At 36.4% G+C, this 22,662-nt stretch overlaps 1 protein-coding gene across 1 annotated transcript; it reads left to right on the top strand.

Moving 5' to 3' along the window:
- Positions 1–273: 273 nt before the first annotated feature.
- LOC122112797 (40S ribosomal protein S29-like) lies at positions 274–18,388 on the top strand. The gene is made up of 3 exons (XM_042685745.1): positions 274–475; positions 3,164–3,168; positions 18,377–18,388. The coding sequence occupies exon 1, from the start codon at positions 305–307 to the stop codon at positions 473–475; it is 171 nt and encodes a 56-aa protein (XP_042541679.1). The 5' UTR covers positions 274–304; the 3' UTR covers positions 3,164–3,168; positions 18,377–18,388.
- The last annotated feature ends 4,274 nt before the right edge of the window (positions 18,389–22,662 follow it).

Genomic DNA, 22,662 nt, shown 5'->3' with positions numbered 1-22,662 from the left:
GGGGACTTTAACACACCACTATCCTCACTAGATAGATCAACTTGGCAAAAACTCAATAGAGAAACCGCAGATCTAAACAACTGCATAGATCAACTAGATTTAATAGACATCTACTGAATATTTCACCCAGCAGCATCAGAATACACGTTTTTCTCAGCAGCACATGGAACATTTTCCAAAATAGACCATATTTTAGGCCACAAAGCAAACTTGTCCAAATTCAGAAACATTGAAGACGGAAAGAAATAATTAAAATAAAATCAGAATTGCTTTTTTTTTTCCTCGTTGGACCTGTGGAAGCAAGATGGGTCACCAGCAGCTCTACTGGAGTCACCCCCGAAAATTCGGCCAGGGATCTTGCTCTTACCACGTGTGCTCTAATTGCCACGATCTGATCCAAAAGTACGGGCTCAACATGTGCCGGCAGTGTTTCCGCCAGTATGCGAAGGACATTGGCTTCATTAAGTTGGACTAAGTGATGGACTATCCAAGACTTCAAGCCCAATGAAAGACATAAAATAAAAATTCAAGAAGCCTTCAAAAAAATAAAATCAGAATTAAATAAATTAGAACCCCCCCCAAAACATAGAAAGAATCAACAAAACAGAGTTGGTTCTTCGAAAAAATTAACAAATTTGACAGACCCTTAGCAAATCTTATCAGAAAAAGAAAAGAACACACCCAAATAAATGAACTCAGAGATGAGAATGGAAATATTACCACAGAAACAACCAAGATTCGAGCATTATAAGGGAATACTTCTCAAGCCTTTATGCTAATAAATTTGAGAACTTGGCAGAAATGGACCTTTTCCTAGCAAATATCGACATGCCAAAACTAAACCAAGATGAGTTAAACCATCTTAACAGGTCCATATCAAACATTGAAATAGAAACAGCAATAAGAGACTTCCCATCTAAGAAAAGTCCAGGACCAGATGGATTTACAGTGGAATTCTATAAGGCCTTCAAAGCAGAGCTCACACCAATACTCCTCCAACTCTTCAATGAAATTGAAAGAGAAATTTCACTATCGAACTCATTCTATGAAGCCATCGTAACCCTCATCCCAAAACCAGGCAGGGACTCATCAAAGAAAGAGAACTATAGAACCATTTCTTTGATGAACATTGACGCAAAATTTTGGCAAATCGACTTCAACAATGCATCCAAAAAATCATACACCATGGTCAAACAGGATTCATTTCAGGGATGCAAAGCTGGTTCAATATATACAAATCAATTAATATAATTCATCACATCAACAAGAGCAAGGATAAGAACCACATGATTATCTCAATAGATGCAGAAAAAGCATTTGACAAGATCCAACACCTCCTTATGATGAAGGTTCTGGAAAAATTAGGAATCCATGGAACATTCCTCAATACAGTAAAGGCTGTATATGACAAACCTACAGCCAGCATTATACTTAATAGTGAAAAACTAAAGCCATTTCCTCTTAACTCAGGAATGAGACAGGATGTCCACTCTCTCCACTTCTCTTCGATTTAGTATTAGAATGCCTAGCTACAGCAATAAGACAAGATACAAACATAAAAGGGATCCAAATAGGGAAAGATGAAGTTAAACTCTCCCTCTTTGCAGATGACATGATCTTGCATTTAAAGAATCCGATGGACTCCACTCCCAAATTACTCAAGCTGATTCAAAACTTTGGCAAAGTAGCAGGGTATAAAATTAACACTCAAAAATCAATGGCTTTTCTGTATGCCAACAATGAGAAAAGTGTGGCTGAAATCAGGAAAGCAACTCCATTCATAATAGCCCCACAACAAATAAAATACCTAGGAATTAACAACCAAAGAAGTGAAGGACCACTATGATGAAAACTTCAAAAACCTGAAAAAGAAAATCAAAACAGAACTTAAAAAGTGGAAAAACCTCTAATGCTCCTGGATTGGAAGGATCAACATCGTGAAAATGGCAATACTTCCCAAGGCTGTCTACAAATTCAATGTTATACCTATCAATATTCCAACCTCATTCTTCAAGGAAATAGAAGAGGCAATCCAAAAATTCATATGGAACAATAAAAGAACCCGAATAGCAAAAACGATCCTTAACAGAAAGAACAGTGCTGGATGAATATCAATACCAATTTTCAACCTCTTCTACGAAGCCATAGTAATCAAAACGGTTTTGTACTGGCACAAGGACAGACTTCAGGACCAATGGAATAGAACTGAATACCCAAAAATGAAACCACAGACCTATAACCATATATATTTGTGATATTAGCTTCTGCCTTGATTATGATTCCTGAAGCAGTTTATGACCCCTACTCCTGCCTTTTAATGGCTATATTTTTAGAAAGAAATGAGAGTAGGCAACATTTGTTAAAACCACCTTATATGCTGAAAACTTTATATAAATTGTTACAATTATACCACTGTTGGGTTATTATCCCCATTTTATATATGAGGAAACTGACTTTGAAAGGTAATTTATCTCAGGTCACATAGTAAGTGAAGAAATGTAGCATTTTGAAAATAATGGGATGGCATTGAAGTAAATGACATTTTGTGTGTATCAGTCCTGGGTCTTGAACTCAGGGCCTTCAACTCAGGGCCTGGTGCTGTCCCTGAGCTTTTTGTTTTTCTTTTCTTTCTTTTTTCTTTTTGTTCAAGACAAATAATCTCCTACTTAAGCCACAGTTCCACATCCAGCTTTTTGGTGGTTAATTGGACTTTTCTCCCTGGGTTGACTTGGAACTGTAATCCTTAGATCTCAGCCTCCTGAGTAGCTAAATGCCTAACTAAAATATGTGACTTTTACCTTTATATGCAGTTGTAACCGTCACTCAGGTGGAGGTATAGAACATTTTATGTTGTCTAGAAGGTTCCTCGATGCAACTTCTCAATTAAAGAACTTCCAAAAATAATCAGGTAGAATATAAATTTGTATAGTCATTATGGAAATCTGTATAGATTTAGATACATACATAGATAAATATTATTCAGCCTTAAAAGGAAATCTTACTATTGACAATGACATAAATGAAACTGGAGGCATTATATTAAATAAACAAGCCAGATGTAGAAAGAAAATTACCGAGAGACTTTTCTCAAGGTCAAATTCATAGTAGTAATATGAGGGTTACTTAGATTAAAATGAATGAAACATAGGGAGCTAATTAATAGTCAAAGTGCATGCAGTTTCATGAGAGGTGAATACATTCTAGAGATTTAAGGTATAGTGTGGTGACTAAAGTGTTAATGCTGTATTGTGTACTTCAAATTTGCTAAGAGAGTAGCTCCAAAGTATGTGATGTTTAGCCCATCTCCAATAACTAGTTTACTATGTGTGTTTATTAAAACATCATTCTGTAGACCTTAAATATATACAATTTAGATTTAAAATGATTGTCACTATAGCCATCTATTACTTTTGCCTTGCTTGAAATACACATAAATAGAATCATAGGATGGGTTTATACTCTTTTATACTGGGTCAAAATGATGTCTATGTGCTTCATTCAGGCTGTGAATACCAGAAGTTTATGCTTTCTCACATCTGAGTAGTACTTCATTGAATAAAGTTGCTACAGTTAATTTGCATGTATTATAATTGATGGGAATGATGGAGATAGCCAGTTTTTTTTATGAACAATGAATTTAATCACAAATGTTTGGTGAACATAGGCCCTCTTTTCATTTGGTCACATACCTAGGATTAGGATTCTTTTTAGATCAAGGAGTGAAAGACCTAGAATTTGAAGTTCAAATTTTCTGACTCCATAATTGTATAACAACTCCATTGTATAATAAGCATTACCTGATAGCAGCTAATAAGAACTCTCTATATTGTTATAGTTTTCTAAGCAGACTCTCAATTCAATTGAGAATTTTCTGTAAATTTAACTAATAACAGCAGGGGAAGTTTTATATTTGTTCAACAAATACAAGAGTCTTTTAAATTATCGTTAAATAGCTGATGTATTACAATTGTGTGGACCATTTAGCAGCCTCTCTGAAAAGACTATAATAATACTCATCTTTGACAAACTTGTTTTGCTCATTGAAATGTATACAGTAAGAGTAAGGTTAGCAATTGATTATTCACTTACTTGTACGGCGTAATTAGCTAAGGAAGAAACAAATCAATTTAAAACCAATTTCTACAGTTTACACTTGCACAAGAATTGATTGCAGGCTTGAATTTGCTGAATAAAAAGTGAAAGTAGCTAATCTCAATTTGTATTTCATTGAGTAAATGTCAGCCATTGATTTTTGTAACGTACCAGTGAGACAATATGTCTGTCATTCTTTTAAAGGTGGCAGAACACAGTCACTGTACAGTTTAATTAGGTGCGGGTTTGTCATCTCACTTGCTTGAGGAAGATGAAATATTTAGCTATCATGGAAGGGAAAACCTCAGCCTAGCTGCCTCTTCTATCACCTTCTTTCAGATTCTTAACTCATCTTAATTTACTTCTCATTGATTCTTATTGTTGGATGTTGTACAAAACACCCTTTCTGTAAGGTGGTGTTGGGAGATTGAGCTATAACAGACTTTATGGGCCAACTCAGTTCTCTCTAGTTTTCTTGAACTCTTGGACAATGTAGCATTACATTTGTGGGGAATGAGTTACAGAACAGGTTTCCACAGTGTGTTTGGTTTTCTTAAAAGGTGATTCATGTTGTGTTGTCACACAGGATTTGTATGCTATTGACAACTTGTAATGCCCTCTGCACAGCACTGAACACTACTGTTTATGTACAAAAATCCCCAAAACTGTCCCAAAGTCACAGAGGAAATAAAATCTTTCTCAACCACTTGTTACAATCTCTTTTTGCAAAACTATTTTCTGTGTCTATAAGTTGGGTAGGATAGTGCCTACTTCACTGGCATTTTGTGATGGCTAAGTCAGAAAGTCCGTACAAAAATGTCTGGAGCAATGCTTTATACATAGTAATTAGTTAACAAATATTGTTATTAATATAAAATCAATAATAACATTATTAATATCAAATTAGAATTCATTTTTCTTTTCTCCTGTCTAAATTAACACCATTTATTGTTATAAATGTGACTGGATTTTTCTCTCATGTCTTTTTGTTTGGCATTTTTTTCATCTTTTTTGTTGGCTACTATTTTTCCTTTAAAAATTAAATTTCCTAATAGTTCTAATAGTTTAGTTTTCTAAAAGTTTTTGACACTGGTATAAAACTGATTTAAACATGCAATTATTTTTTCTTTGAGACAAAGTCTAGCTTTGTAGCTCAATCTGGCCTTGATCTTTCTACTTAGTCCAGATTGGATTTTAACTCATGATCTTCTTGCCTCATTCTTCCAAATGTTGAGATTACAAGTGAGTGTTAATTTCTCAGTTAATAAAAGCCTTTAGTAGGAACATTTTTACACAAGTTCATGTAAATTTAGATCCCTTTATTATTTTATCTTTGTCTGTATTTCAAATCAGCAATATCTTCACAGATATATCAGGGTATTTAAATGGAAAAGTCAGAGTACAATAATACTAAGTACAACAATTGCTTATTTCAAGAATCATAATAATTCACAAATACTATTTTACCTGGTTTGGCACATGTTAGTATGCAATTTAAACAAGCATCTAAGCTTTCTGATCCACTCCCCAGATACTCCCACCAGGATGTTGAAACAGCTACCAGAACAGAAAGAAACAAAACAAAGGATCAATCTTGCCTTGGGGCCATCTCAGCTGCGTGATTGCTGACTAGGGGGCATTTGTAAACAGCAGGAGTGTCTTGACTCAACCTGAAAAGTTATTTTTTTAAAAATCTGACTCAAAACCAGGAAAATTTGTAGAACTCCAATATAAGGTCTAGACTGCTTTCACAGAAATTTATAAGTATCTTATAAGAAAACATATATGGCAGATGCACCAATCCTGCTTACTTTTCAGCTCCATCTCCTGACACATTCCTCCTATACATTTTGCTCTACCTCTTCTGCATTGCATGTGGTACAGTTGCATAAAAATGCTAGTCTTGGATCCTAGGATTCAGTCTACCTTTCAGATGGTCTTATGACTGGAACACAACTAATTTTTCAGAGGGATGTGTGTCCTTTTACCTATGATTGATTGGTTGCTTGACTGCTTGATTTTATCTAGGCTTGTATTCCAGGAGAGAATGAGAAAGATGTTTAAATGTATGCATTTGGTTCTTGTGCCAATTAAAATTTTTGCTATAAATTAAATGAGTTTTAGTTGACCAAATGAGCCCCAAGAAACTGAGTTCATGTAATTCTGATTTTTTAGAGAAGGATCTGTTTCTTATTCCTAAAAACACCAGTATTCTGCTTCTGCATTTCTGAGGGCTGGACTGAAACAGATAATAAAGTCTCAGGTATCTTAGGGGAAAGCCCTCTGATCCTCTTCAAACAGTATTCCAGCTAATCATTGTATTGGACAAGAAAGAGCATGTAATATCCTTCTGTCCGTCCTTCCATCCCTCCCTCTCTTCCTCCCTCTCTTCCTCCCTCTCTCCCTCCCTCCCTCCCTCCCTCCCTGTTTCCCTCCCTTCCTCCCTCCCTCCCTCCCTCCCTCTTTCCCTCCCTTCCTCCCTTCCTCCCCTCCTCCCTTCCTTCCTTCCTTTCTTCCTTTCCTTCTCTCTCTTTCTCTCTCTCTCTCTTTCTTTCTTTCTTTCTCTACTCTTTCTCTGTTCTTTCTTTCTTTCTCTCCCTTCCTTCTTTCCTTCCTTCCTTCCTACCTTCCTTCCTTCCTTCCTTTCCTTCTTTCTTTCTTCTTTTCTTCCTTTCTTTCCACTTTTACTCATGGGCTAGTGCTCTGCAAACTGAGCCAACCCTCCAACCCCAGAAAGTCTTTTCTTAATTCAACATCCACAACAGGCAAGAAAGTGGAGTACTGAAATAAGATAGCTTTTAATGATTACAGTCAAATTCACTACTATCTACAAAGCAGGTGCCATTATTATTTTTCTTCTACATGTAACAAAATTGAGTCGACTTCATAAAATATTATTTTAAATGATCATATGCACATAGCTATTGAGCCTTTGTTAACTATTCCTATGTATATTGCCACACTCAATGTATGAATGTCTGGAGACCTATATAATTTATCATGTCCTAGTGTGTGTGTGTGTGTGTGTGTGTGTGTGTGTGTGTGTATCTCATTCAGTGTGTTTACTTGTAGATTTATAGGCACATTCTAGCTACTACAAATGAAGGGAACTATACAACCTATTTTTTTTAGATCTAGCTTACTTCACTTAATATAATTTTGTCATGTTCTTTCCTTATGAATGGTACAATATCATTCCTTCTGATGGATGAGTAAAATTCCATTGTGCATATGCCACATTTTCTTGATCCATTTATCCACTGAGGGGCATCTGGGTTGAATCCATACCTTGGCTATGGGCAACAATGCTGCAATGACCATGATTGTGCTGGTAGCTTTAGTGTGATGTTGTTTAGTTGCTGTTGTTGCTGTTTTTGTTTTCCTTTCATCTTATTTGATAATTTATATTTGGTAGGGTGGGGGTGCACAAAAAGGTGGAACAAAAGGTGAACAAATATAACAGTGATACTTACTAGACACTGTGTGGAAAATGAACTGTACATCTTTACATCTTGTGGGTGAGGATGGGAGGGAAAAACTGAGAGGAGGGATGAGAGATATGGTTCAAAAAGAATAGTACTTGTGATATCTGAGTTGCTATACAATGGCAGAAAGTTCCTCCTATTGTCTGGCCTCAGTCCCTCCTGCTGTTAGAAATTTACTCTCCCCTCTTAGCCCCCTTTCCCTTGGAATAGAAGGATATCCATGAGAACCAAAATGTAAAATCAGGAGATGGAACAATAATTATTGATAAAGGGCAAAGCCTCTTGATAAAGAAAAACCCCAGGCAAAGGCTGACCAGTAACCAGCCTTAGCCTCTTTTCTATCCTTGCTAGAAAGTAAAAGAACATCTCTCCCTCACTCAAGTTTACCAAGCTGGCAGTTTTGCTGTTTGCCACAAACTTTGCAGAAGGCTACTGACAACCTTGAGGTTCATCATCAGCTGCACTGAGTTGCTGTATAGATCAAGAGCATATAATAAAAATCATTTCTGTAATAGTGCCAATAGCATTGATAGTATTGATCATGCTGACCAATTCAAGATTATGTTTTGCGTATGCTCTTGTGACTCAAGGCTATATTTTGCTTCTATAATCTTGCTTTATTTGCCTCAGTAACAAGGTCTTAAGCCCACAGGTGAAACCACCACTGTTCTCTCCAATTGAAGACCACCAAGTGTTCCCACTATGGTCAGCCTATTGAAAATTTTTACATATGATATTTACCATAAAGAACAAATGAACTTGGAAGGTCATATAACCATAACCAATGAAAATGTGCCAAACCTGCCTTGCATAGCTCATCTATGTAACTCTATGTAACCTACCCCTATAAAAACCCATCCTATCCTGAGCTCAGGGCCATTCTCCTACTTTCCCGGTAATAGGAAGTGGACCCTGTGTGGCTGTAATAAGGTTTCTAACTCCTTTAACTGGATGTCTCAGAGTCTCCTTTGAATCCAGGATATTATAACTGTAACCTCTCTGTATAGCGCCTCTACAGTAACAATAATAAAATAAAATAAAATTGAAAAATGAAAGAAAACTGAGGTTAAATTATTTCTCTAAGTCACAGAATCACATGTGGGAGAAATTCTATGCCAGGCCATGTACCTTGCCATTTTCCCCACTGCTTTTTCTTTAGGTTGTTAATTATTCACTTTATTAGGGCTATAGGTCTAGAAATTAAAGTGCTTAAAACCTCATTTTGGTGATTTCTTTACTCAAATCACTAGGAGTAAATGACAGCCTAACTGCACGTCCAACTATTGGCAGCAATGACTAGTTCTCTGGCTGAGCATCCTTCATCCATTATGTGACTCCTGATAGTCAGGACAGGCTTGCATAAAGAGGAGCTTTTCTTCTGCTCTCAGTAGTGCTTTCTTTGAGGCATGTTACTGCTCAGGATCCTGTTGAGATTTTGATTAAAAAAGACCAATATTGTGCAATTTATGTTAATGTTCTATTTCTCTGGTAGCAAAATGTAGAATCTTGTAAAGTTCTCAAGGGAATTTAATTTTCCAAGTATATTGGAAAATTCAATTTTGAATTTTACATAAAACACTAGAAAACAGTGGCCTGGTCAGGGGTTATGCTTAAAAGTCAATGATTTTTTGAAGTGATTTTAACCCTTGTGCAACCTGTTCTACTCTTTTATTTTGTAAACCTCTAATTTTCTAGAGTAGAAGAAAAGACTATATTAAAATATGAAGTACCTAAAGTATGTAACTTGCTTCTACCTTCCACTTTTGAGTTACAGTAATGCCATTTGATTTCTTTTCTTAATGCTTGCTAAAGGCAAAAAAAATTCTTTAAGCTAAACTATAAAAATCTGCTTTGAAAATGCTCAGTGCACAATAACTAATGTTAATACAACACATTTTACACCTGAACAGCTCTTTAATATCTCCAGGGATACTCTGCCCTTGAGTGGTGTGTGTGTGTGTGTGTGTGTGTGTGTGTGTGTGTGTGTGTGTACCTTAGTGCCTCAGTCATTATCTAGCTCCAAGTGCATGTATTCCACATTAATTAATCATGATACATTGTGAACTATCAGAATATTTCTCTCCCTCCTCTACAGCACACTGGAATGTTTTTACTTTTCTCTACTAGTGTTGAAATTAGAATGGGGAAGTCAAATATATCATTTGTTTTATGTTGTGAGTTGGCTAATCAAGTGTATTAGAAAAGTGGTTAATAAAATCAAGCAATCGGTTCCAAGTTTGGGGTTCTAAATTTTACTTACATTTGTCCAAATATCTGGAGTGAATGAGGACATAGAGTAGCTATAAATGTTGCCTTTTTGCTCCCCATAAAATTCCTATTTTTTCCTGTTTTACCATATAACCATATGATTATATCCAATCCATTGCCCATAGAGATTAAGATAAAACTTGTAGAAAGACAGCTAGATGTCCAAGATTGTGTTAAAAACATCTTTCATCAAGAAGACGTGATATATATATATATATATATATATATATACATACATACATATATGTGTGTGTATGTATATATGTGTATATATATGTATATATACATATATATGTATATATATAAATTCTATGCCTCCATCAGAAAGAATGACACCACCCTAGGAAATGGAAAGACTTGGAAAAAATTATATTAAGTGAAGTAAGCCAGGGCCAAGGAAACATAGGTTCCTTGGTTTCCCTTATTTGCAATAACTAGTATACATCTAGGATAATCTTACCAGATGAGTAGAAAAGGTCAAAAGCTATGCAAATGTGAGCATATAAAATGATGATAAATGAAGTGAACCCCAAGATGAGGATACAGAGGTTTTTTCTTTGTTGCTGTTGTTTTTAATGTACTATGTGATTTTTTGTTTCTTTTGTATGTTCTTCCCCCATGGAATAACACTTATTTTCACTGTTTTTGATGTCGGTGCCCTACATTTTTCTAAATTAAGGAGGGGAAGGGGAATAACAAGGATACAGGTTGAACCATTGTAACAATGAGACGTACAAGACACTATGCTGAAAACAAACTTTACAACTTTGGGGGTGGGGAGGGAGGAGTTGAGGAGGTGAGGAGGGAAGGGATGGTAGGGGAAAAACAAAGGAGGAGGTAACAATGCTCAATAGGAAATGTACTCATTACCTTACTCATGTAACAGTAGCCCCGCTGTACAGTATCTTTACAATAAAAATATTAAAAAAAATCTTCCAAGATTATTGATCAAAAGAGTCATATTTACAGACTTTATTTACAGAAAACAGAAAGAATCCAGTTTTATGACAGGCTTTCTTTTTAAAAAGAAACTTAATGAAAGAGTGTTCCATGGATTTAAGATTAGTATTTTCACTTACAGAGATTACGTAAAATTTATCCACATCTGATTGTACTTGTGAATCCCCTTATTCTGCTCAGAGTGGAAGAAGATAGCTGAGTGTGAGGGCAGATGGAGGCACACCTGTGTGTCAGAAGGAATCTTTTCTGTAGCCATGTACTCTATGTGTGATGAATTCCCATCAAATTCTTGAGTCTACAACAGTTGGGAATGGACATGGATTTTCTACAATTCCTGATGGATTAGTGGACTTTTCATGGTCAGTTTTGTAGGGTCTTGGGCTAGGGTGGGATGGAAATGAAAAAAACAATACTATGACCTTATTCTACCCCATCTTCTTTCTTTTCTTTGTGATTACAAACTGATAGAGTTGGACATATCAAAAGTTCCATCTTTATACCACCCATCCAAAGTGAAAGCAGGTAAACTTATGCCTCTTCAGTCTTCCAGTAACTGAGCATATTTTCTTGGATAAAGGCTAATTGTATTTTTAGAGGTGATGTGTAAAGAAAAAAATAAACAAACACACATAAATGTCAACAATCACTGGCAAACTGGATGTGATTCATCTTAATATTTACTTTTCTGATTAGGGGAGTATTTGATATCTGTGTAGGTCATGCATTCTTCTAGCTATCCCAAGGTTATCCATAGACCAAGCAAATTGATTGTTGATCAATATATTTGGAATTAATGAACTTCTCTTCCAAGAACTTGTTTTTACTAAACTATATTTTAAATTTCCCTAGAATGCCAATATGAAGGGAATAATATAGGAGGTAGAGCTATGAAGCTCACAATTATATGTCTCCTAAGGAATTACTTGCTTATTATTCCTGTTCTTTCAGATTTTACATTATGGATTTTGGAGCCTATGCCATAAAAATGCAAATTCAGAATTGTTTTATTTTTCTTGTAGGTTGACTCCTTTATCATTATAAAATCCCTATTTATTTCTAGTACTGCTTCCTTCTTTGTTTAAAATATTTAACTGTAGAAGATATGTAGCATAAAAGGTACCATCTTAATCATTTTAAAGTATACAGCTCAATAGTGCTAAGCTACATGTAATGATTATTTATTAAAATCTATGTTGTGTGATATGAGTATAGTACATCAGTTTTATTTTTATAACTAATCTGTTTTCGTGCTTTTAAAATTTTTTTGTTATTTATGGGTCCATTATACTAGAAGTATGTCTCTTATAAATAGCAATGATAAAAATAGTTTATGAAAATTTAGCTTAAGACTATTTACTTCATTTATGCAATGACTATTTCATGTCCTTAAGCCTATTGGTATTTGTTTTCTTCTTTGTTTGTTTTTCTCTTCCTCCCTTCCTCCCTCTTTCCCTCTCTCTCTCTCTCTCTCTCTCTCTCTCTCTCTCTCTCTCTCTCTCTCTCTCTTTCTTCCTTTCTTCTTAATTCCCTTCTTTTTTGGGTAATCATTATACTCATTTTTGTATATATTTTTTATTGTAAAGATACTGTACATAAGGGTTACAGTTATGAGTAAGGTAATGAGTCCATTTCCTATCGAGCATTGTTACCCACTCCTTTGTTTTTCCTTACCATCACTTTCCTCCCCACCTCTCCAACTCCTCATTCCCCCCACCAAAGTTGTAAAGTTCATTTTCAACATAGTGTCTTGCACATCTCATTGTTACAAGGGGTCCACCTGTATCCTTGTTTCAGCATTTTGTTATTTCTCTTCCCCTCCCCAAATTAGAAAAATGTATATACAGGATGCAGGGCACTGACATCAAAAACAGTGAAAACAGGAGTTATACCATGGGGCGAAGAACATAGAAAAGAAGCAAAAAATTCACATAGTACATTATAAGTACATTAAAAACAAGAGCAAGAAAGATAAAACTTCTTGTGTCCCTATCTTGGGGATCATTCCACTTAGCATCATCTTATATGGTCATATGTACATAGCTTTTGACCTTTTCTACTTGTCCTAGACATATACTAGTTATTGCAAATAAAGGAAACCATGAGACCTATGTTTCTTTGGGCCAGGCTTACTTCATTAATATGATTTTTCCCAAGTCTTTCCATTTCCTAACCAATGGGGTGGTATCATTCTTTCTGATAGAGGCATAGAATTCCATTGTATATATATACCACATATTCTTGATCCATTCATCTACTGAGGGGCATCTGGGTTGGTTCCATATCTTAGCTATCGTAAATAATGCTGAGATAAACATAGTTGTGCTGGTAGCTTCAGTATAGCCTTGTTTGTTATTGTTTGGGTAAATGCCCAAAATTGGAATTCTGGGTCATAGGAGAGCTCTATGTGTAGTCTTTTGAGGAATCTCTGTACTGCTTTCCAAAGGGGTTGAATAGTATACTCAGTTTTTTTTAAAATTTTATTGTTGAGGTGATGTACAAAGGGGTTACAGTTACATAAGTAAGGTAGTGATTACATTTCTTGTCTAACTTTTTATCCCCTCATTCATTTTTCTCCTTCTTTCCCTCCCAATCCCCTACACACAAGTTGTACAAATCATTTCCAACATATTGTCTTGTGAGTATTGCTGTTGCATAAGTTCCTACTTTGTCCTTTGTCTCACCGTTTTGTTGTTCCCCTTCCCTTCCCTAGTTCAGATAAACATATATACAATACCCAGAGTACCAAAATCAAATACTAGTAAACATCTAGGATAATCTTAGCATATGAGCAGAATAGCTCAATAGCTATGTACATGTGACTGTATAAGATGATGCCTAGTGAACTGATCTCCAAGACATGGACATAGGAGGTTTTTCTTTGTTGCTGTTATTCTCAATGTACTCATGACTTTTATTTTCTTTTGTGTTTCTCCCCCGCCCCCCATGGTTTACGTCCTGTTGTCACTGGATACTCAGCTTTTAATTTTAGCAAAAAGATAGCATCCTCATTATCCAATCATGTAAATAGAATCAGCAGCTAGGAAATAAACAATATATGAGCCTTTTGGGAGGACACATTATACCCAAACCATAACAACATGGATGGTAAAGTATACAAAAGAGAGTATACAAATGAGAGAGGGGAACTAAGGAAGAAATTTTCTAGTTTAAAGTGGAAATGAGAGAAGTTAATTAAAGGACTGAAGGCTAAGTATAAAAGTGGAACAATATCTGGTTCTCAGCCACTGAATATTGTGATGACTATCAAATTAATACTTCACCTAGGATTTATCTCAAGGGCTAGACTTGAATATTTCAAAAAGATTTAGGGGTGTACCTTAAAAATTCTTTCAGTGGAATAATTTTTTTTCCCCTAAGAATCTCAAGGGTGTTGTTTCTTAGCACTATCACTTTCGGGACAAAGCAATGTGTGGGAACTTTGTGTTTGGTGGGGTGAACACCACGACTTTCAATAGGCCACACATAATCTTTAAGGAAATTGTACTGACAAAAGCATCACAAACTTGGATTAAGGGACAGAGACAGTTTAAATTAAAAAGAGATGTCTAGGTTCCTGATCTTATATGGATAAAAATCAAGATGAGGCATGACTTAACTACTATTGCCAACTTGTTTATTGTATCAAAGGAAGTTTAGATGTTAGAGGATGAGAAATCAGAGCTCTGGAAAGCAGCTTCTACAACCAAATCTTAATCAAGCGCCTGGTGACAAATGTTCATGCAGATTTCACAACTTTTTGGATCAATGACTGCTATGTGATTCTTCTCCCATTATACTCCCACCTTTATCACACCTTCTTCAAAATGACATCGTTTATTGAATTTTTAGTATCCTGATTGTAGATTGTATTATATATAGAATATGGGCAAGCATATATTAATTTGTGCCCTTATTTTTACAGGTCTTCAGAGTGGAATGATTCTCTTCACAGGGCTGTACCTGAGGTATTGCATTAATCTCCACTGGGCCTGATTTAAATGGCACAGTACTCTGGCTTTTCATCATGGGAAATTTAGAAAGCAACAAAGATTTTAGGGAGAATATGGCACAAAATGTTGGCTTGCTTCCCTGCAGTTCTCTTTTGTTCAGAATCTTCTTGTGTCTGATGCAATTGCTTTTGATGATTAGAAACAGATATTTCTGTATTTTATCCCTTTTATAGCTGCCCTTACTAGGAAAGTGGTATTATGCAAACTTTCATAGTCTTCATTTTGAAAGCTCTATTCACTTACACAGAACCATCTTTCAAATGACCTGAAGATTTTCTTTATACCTCATTGCCAGGAACAGTTCTTCTAATCAGCTAGTGTATTTTTTTTGACCAAATAGGTGAAATTAACTATGTCATAGGTTATGTTCTGTCCTTGATACTTCTGATTATTTTACCACAAGTGTGTAGGGGGATTTTATTAGACTTTTTTGTGGGGGATCTTAGCTTCATTTATAGGTGTTTCTTTTTTTTTTAATTTAATTTTATTTTATTTGAGAACATACTGTACAGAGCGGTTACAATTACATGGGCAGGATAATGCATACATTTCTTACCAAGCATTGCAGCCTCCTCCTTTGTTTACCCTTCACCTCCCTTCCCAGCCTCCCCCCTCCCCCCCACCCGATCCTTCCCCCCCTCCCACCCCCCCCCACCGACATTGTAAAGCTCGTTTTTGACATGATATTTTGTACTTCTCATTGTTGCAACAGGTCCACCTGAATCCTTAAACGACTTGTTTGTCCCCATCTCCTCCACAAGTTATGCTGACATCAAATATAGTGAAAGCGGAGGTTACACTGTGGGGGAGGGACATACAAAGCAACAAAGAAATAATCTTATAAATGCGTTAGAAACACATGCATGAAAGAAAAAAAAACATTAAAATACATATTTAAGGGTTCGTTTTCCTAACATCACATTATCTGACCTTTTCCGCTTGACTCATACATATACTAGATATTGCAAATAAGGGAAACCATGGGACCTATGTTTCTTTGGGCCTGGCTTACTTCACTTAATATAATTTTTTCCAAGCCTTTTTATAGGTGTTTCTTACTATTTCATTCACTGTACTATATTTTTGTAATTTCTTAAATCTATTTTGGTATACATCTATGTGAATATCAACACACAGATATGGAGGTTGAAGAAGTAAATAGAAGCTTAGCAATTACAGAGGATTCTTTTGCACATGTCAACAAGTATGTCAAGGTTAATATTTATACAATCATGAGAAATCTTTCAAGCAATATGAGGATAACACTGGTCATGGCCATTGATGAAAATTCTATATTACTCCCCAACTATAAACTGCTTATCCAAGAGAAGTAACTAAACCTTATTTTCAGGAAATAAATAATTTTTCCCCAAGACCCTAAGAGTTTACTGACGATCTGAAAAATGACAATTAAATTCAATGGGAATAAAGAGTGGCTTTTGGTAGGCCCAGTAATGAATCATATAGATGTTTGACAATCAGGTTGTGCTACTATGATATAACCAAGAAGAGAAAAAGCTATTGTTTAATCCAGCCCATTTGTCAAAAGAATAGAGTCCTATATGTAATAGCTTATTAAGTATGTTTATTAAAAAACAATCACATAGGCCTGGGAAGGTGGCTAAGTGGTAGAATGTTTGCCTCGCATGCACGAGGCCCTGGATTTGATTCCTCAGCACCACATAAGCAGAAAAAAAAGTCAGAAGTGGCCCTGTGGCTCAAGTGGTAGAGCGCTAGCCTTGAGCTGAAGAGCTGAGGGACAGCGCCAGGCCCAGAGTTCAGGCACCACAACTGACAAAACAACAACAACAACAACAACAAACAATCACATAAGCTACAGATGATAAGTACAAAATAGCTACATATATATTCCTGTATGAGTTTCTGTTATTCTTCCCATCCTTTTCATCTTGTATTATTACTATTATTATTTACAAATACACAATCAGAAATCACAGAATTTCTATTGCTGAGTGGTAGATAGGAGCAATAGCGAACTATTTAATGATTGAATAGCATGGGTGTCAATGAGAATGGCTGTCTCACCAATCAGAACTGTGACCAATCAGGAAGGCTGTTTAGGAGTGAGGCCAGCCATGAGCACAGATTAGGCTATACCTCTGCATAGCAACTGAATGTCCACTCTGGTTATGACCATCTTTTTTTTAAACAGGGGAAAAGTAAGAAAATAAGAAGCAAAAACTCAATTCTCTTCCCATATTTTGTTGCCCACAAGATCATATTATTATGGGATAGACTGCTTTTATTCTTTGTCCAGAGAGTTTTATTTTTCAGCTGAGAGATGTTCAATACAGAATCTGCCATAAGTGATAGGCTGTCTTAGTTCAATTTATTTCCTTTCAAGTTAAGAAAGAATTTTCAAAGAAAACATTTCACCTTATCACACTCCTCAGTTTTCTTGAAGGAGGTCTCCAAAGCAGTGAAATGGTTGGTGACTTCTGAGAGGAATAGGAGGAAGGAGATAATTTGTTGTTTTCCTTTATCATTTAAATTGAAGCAAAGTATATGGTTTTATTAGTAAAGGAAACATGTGTCTGGGAAAAATGAAAGTATACCCCTCATGATGTAGAAAATGTAAAATTTTCCTGGTGTGTGTGTGTGTGTGTGTGTATGTGTATGCCAGTCCTGGGGCTTGACCTACATGCTTTTGTGCTCATGGCTAGCTCTCTCTATCACTTGAACTGCAGCTCTATTTCTGGCTTTTATAAAAATGGTGGTTAATTAGAAATAAAAATATCATAGACATTCCTATCCAGACTGGCTTTGAACTGTGACCTCAGCTTCTTGTATAGCTAGTATTACAGGTGGGAGCCACTGGAGCTTGACTATATTTCATATTTCCTATTTAACGAAATAATTTGAGAAAAATTTAAAATGTTGAAAGGAGACAAGATAAGTTAAATTACATTGTGTGTGGTACCATACAAGGGAGGGGCTAGTTAGATGATGAGAAGGAAGAAGAAATCATAGTATTTTGGCACAGGATCAGGATTTTATTGTTGGGAGGAAAGTTAGACACTATTACATCCAGCCCCCTCCTATTTCCCTGGAAGAAACCGAACTCCAGAGAGGTTAAGTGGTTTGATCAGGATCACACCCCTAATTATGCACTGAGAAAAGTAGAAAGAAAGAAACTTAGTTCTTGTGACAATTATTAGCTTTTAGATTTTCTTCACAAAATAACTGATTTATTCGTAATTAGGCAAAGAAAACATTTGGGAGCTTGTGTCACTCTTCCCAGAGGTCTCCTGCTGCACTGTTTCTGCCCAGACTCAGGCCCTGCTTCTCTCTACCATGGAAGCACAGCTGCGTCTGGTCCAAGCCCTCTCAGCCCATTAGCTGATAGCTAAATTATCTACTATATAGTTGACAATTACTGGAATGTCAGAGATATGTTTTTATTCCCCTGATGATTTTTTTGTTTGGCTAATCAATATACTTAATTTTGTTTTTGTTTTATTTATTTATTTATTTTTTGAGACAGGTTCTTCTATGTGGGCTAGGCTGACCTCAGATTCATGATCTTCCTTCCTACCTCAGCTTCCTGACTGCTCTTGGTTTTGATTTATTGTGTACCTGTCTTTAAGCATACAGGTCAGTAGTGTTAAGCACATTCATATTGCTGTGGAACCAGTTTCCAGAATTCTCTTCATCAGGCAAAATTGAACCTGTGAACTTATTAAACAGTTCTCACTTTGTCTCTATGAATTTAACTACTCTACGTAACTTATATGAGCAAAATTATGTGATATTTTTCTTTTTTTGGTGATCGGTTTAGTTCACTTGATATAACATTCTTAATAGTCACTATGTTGCACCAGAATTTCCTACCTTTTAAAGGCTGAATAAAATTCCATTGTATGTATATACCATATTTTGTTCATCTATTGATCCACCAACATACACTTGGGTTGCTTCTACCCTTTTCCCTTTATAAGTACCCATTTTGAATGTGTAAAGGTAGTTCAAAATAAAACAAAAATATTTGAATCAATAGTGTTCTCCTAGGGTTAAATCTACAGAGAATACAGAAATGAATCAGAGAAATGTCTGTGAGCCCACGTCTGTGAGGTTAGGAGAAGTTGCAGAGGACCAATCAAGCAAATTTAGTCTCTACTTTTCAACCTAGCCATCCCCACACAGTGACTGAAACTGTAATTGGAAATGGCCGTGTATATTCTAAATGCTAGGAGGCACAGCAGATATAGTGACTGTTCTGCCTGGAAAGTATTCGGGAGGGGTGATAATAGGGTAGAGGCTTAATGGAGGAGATCACAGTGGAGATAAACTCTGTCCACTTAAGAGGATGTCCACCCAGAGAAGGAAGGAAAGGTGCTTTAGGAGAAGGCCCATGAAGTATCCAACTCAAGACACTAGGAGCACAGGTTATCCACAAGAGGCTGAGGATCAAATATTAAGGGTGATGACCATGAAATGAGAATGTCCCAGGCTTTAGCTGCTGGTGAGTGTAACATGGTCACGTCAGCATCTAGTGTCTTGATTCAGATAACTCTCTACTGCTATTAAGTCCATTGGAGTAACTGGTGCTCTAAGCAATCTAGTATATATCTTTTACCCTCTTCTCTCTTGACAACCAGACACATGTATGTTATATGGACTCAAGATGAGTTATTCCTATTTGACTACCTTAGTGTCCTCCCTGAGAGTCCTTGAGCTTGTCACTGCTGACTGTAGCCTACAACAGAATGTTCTCTGGTAAGCTTAGGGAATCTTGGCTGGTAGACTTCATCTCCCAAGTGCTAAATCCATCTTAAGATCTGTGACTGTGCATGGGGCAGGCTATCTCTTCTATAGCAGAGAGAGAGAAACACACAGACCAAGAGAGAGAAAGACATAAAGAGAGACAGGGAAGAGCCCTAAAGTTGTATTTCTCAAGGCCAGGATCTTACAGGATTCCCTGAATATTCTTCAGATTAAATCCTAAATGTTTTCCTTATTAGGGTTAAAATCATCATGGGAAACATTTGCTATCTCAGTTACTCTTCTGATTTGATCTCTTCATGATTACATCAGTTCTCTTTTCTTTTGTCCATTAAAAAATCCCTTGGAATGGTGTCATGGCTTAAGTGGTAGAGCACTTAGGAAGTTTGATCCTGACCTTAAACTTCAGTATCCCACTCCTACATTCCTTAATGCCTATAAATAAAGAAAATAAATCCTTGTTCAGAGAGTATCTTGCTCAGAGCTTTCATCTGGTCAGTGTCTTTTGAAGGCCTTTTACTGTCAAGCTGGGAGTTCTTGGTATTTGAGAGATAATTAAGAAATGATTACTGAGAGCCTAGCGGCAGTGGCTCATGCCTGTAATCCTTGCTACTCAGGAGGCTGAGATCTGAGAATCATGATTCAAAGCCAGCAGGACAGGAAAGTCCATGAGACTCTTATCTCCAATTAACCACCAGAGAACGGGAAGTGGTGCTGTGGCTCACAGGATAGAGTGCTAGCCTTGAGCTGAAGAGCTGAGGGACAGCATCTAAGCCCAGAGTTCAAGCCCCACGACCGACCAAAAAAAAAAGATTACTGAATTTAACTGACTTACTAGTAAGTAGGGAAGAGAGCCATGGAGACTGGCTCTGTATGTTAGCAGGTGAATGTAGCGTCAGATGGTGTCTCAGAGGAACCTGTAGGTTCCTCTAAGAGAGTTATGGGAAGTGGACCAAGTTGGAAATGGTGGGAAGTTCAAACAGGGCTTTAAACTCAGGGCTTTGAGTTTATGACTCATCAGTGCTAAGAATGCAGGGAATGAAGTGAGAGAGCAATTGTTAGGAAAGACATTGTTGAGTATAGAATCAAAGAACAATGAGACAAATGAAGCTGGAGACTGATTATATGTGGTAGGTGTGGAAGAGTATAGGAGAGATGGTGGCTGTAAAATAAACACATCTTAGGGGTTGGGCATTGGTCTTTTACACCTGTAACCCTAATTATTTTAGAGGCTGAGATACAGCCTCTAAAGGCAAGACAGTTCATGAGGCTTTCCTGAAAAATGCCAGGCTGGAGGCATGGCTCAGTTAGTAGAATTCCAGATGGGCAAGTAGTCCAACCTGAGCAACTGACAGACCCTGAGTTCAAGCCATAGTACTGAGGGAAGAATAGAAAGATAATGTTTTGAAGATCTTTTTTGGTGGTGTGTGGTGATATGGACATTCATTTACATTACCTATTTTACATAAAGATTAAATGATTTGCTCAAGTTTAGTGTACAAACTGACAGCAGCTTGGTGTCCATATTGTGCTAGAAACTCCAGACCAGGAGAATTTTACTTTATTACCCCCATGGCCTTTCCCCATTCTACCAAAAACTTCCACACATAGATCTTATTCAAATAATTTTCTAAAATGTCATTAAAATTAAGAAGGCACTTAAAAGGATATATGAGAAGCCACATTCAACAAGTACAGAAATAAATTAGAAATGAGAAAATATTAAAATACCTGACCTGCGTGGGTATCTGCATACTATTCAAAATGATCTCATCCATTTAGGTCTAGTGTTTGGCGTCTTCATCTGAAATATGAAAAATGTTCTCACAGAGGGGCAGGCGAACTAAAGGAGGATATCTTAATATACAGAGAAATATAAATTAAAAATCTCTCTAAAGTTATTAGTAAAAGTACCGAAATACATTAGCAGGTGCTCAGGTTCAACTTTGAATGAATGTTCTTTGAAATAAGATTCATCACCACAATTAATCTGAGAGGCATCAAATCTGTGCTGGGTTAAAGAGGTGAGAAACGGGGAAGACTTCATTGAAGTTGCAAATTGTAAAGGGATCAGAATTAATAATCCTCTGTCACAGGTAACCCGAGCACATGGGAGTTTAAGAAATTTTTAACTTGGAAACATGTTGAAAAGAGACCTTGGGATATTGTTGTTGAAAGGAGAAATCTGGATTGACTTCGTTTCATGAATTACTTCAAATTGCCCACAAATAGTCACAAAGATAGATTTCCATGACTTTCACTGTCAGTGTGGTTTATTTATTTCAACAGGCCGGACAAACCATTCTCGTAGAGTGGAATAAATACAGAATTTCCCCCCCCATCAATCTAGATGCATTGGATTTTTTTTATATTGAATCCAAAGCTTTTTTTTTTTTTTTAGAAATAGTTCCCTTCAGAACACCAATCTTCACTCATCACTGGCTTGCATTATGGACCTTCATTCACATGGCTCACATGGTCACAATGAGCACAAAGAGAAAGGAAAGAGGAGGTATACAGCAATACTCTAAATATTTGTTTCCTTTCAAATACCTAAAGTAACTTTTTTTTTCTGAGAGAAACATAACCCTTAGACAATTCATAGTAAGGTAATCGTGTTCTAAGTGAGAAGTTCATGAACACACATCTTCTTAGTTTTTCAATCTAACAATCTAGGTGTTAACTTTGTTTTAATTTCAGTCCCTTTACCTGCTTGTTTCAAGAGTATGTAGAAATTAATTTTTAATATATATTTTATTGTAAATATACTGTACAGGAGGGTTACAGTTACATGAGCAAGATAATGAGTCCATTTTCTATTGAGCATTGTCACCTCTTCCTTTGTTTTTCCCCTACTATCCCTTTCTTCCCCATCTCCCCAACTCCTCCCTCCCCTGCCCCTGCAAAGTTGTAAAGTTCATTTTCAGCATAGTGTCTTGTACATCTCGTTGTTACAATGGGTCATCCTGTAACCTTATTTCAGCATTTTGTTATTTCCCTTCCCCTCCCCAAATTAGAAAAATGTATATATAAGATGCAAAACACCGGAATCAAATACAGTGACAACAGGGGTTATCCCATGGGGGAAAAACATACAAAAGAAA

Source organism: Dipodomys spectabilis, unplaced genomic scaffold (genome assembly GCF_019054845.1).
Source record: "Dipodomys spectabilis isolate Male_0828 unplaced genomic scaffold, ASM1905484v1 ptg000095l, whole genome shotgun sequence".
Lineage (NCBI taxonomy): Eukaryota > Metazoa > Chordata > Mammalia > Rodentia > Heteromyidae > Dipodomys > Dipodomys spectabilis.
Note: the sequence above shows the minus strand (reverse complement) of the source record. Positions and strands in the feature narration are given on the sequence as shown.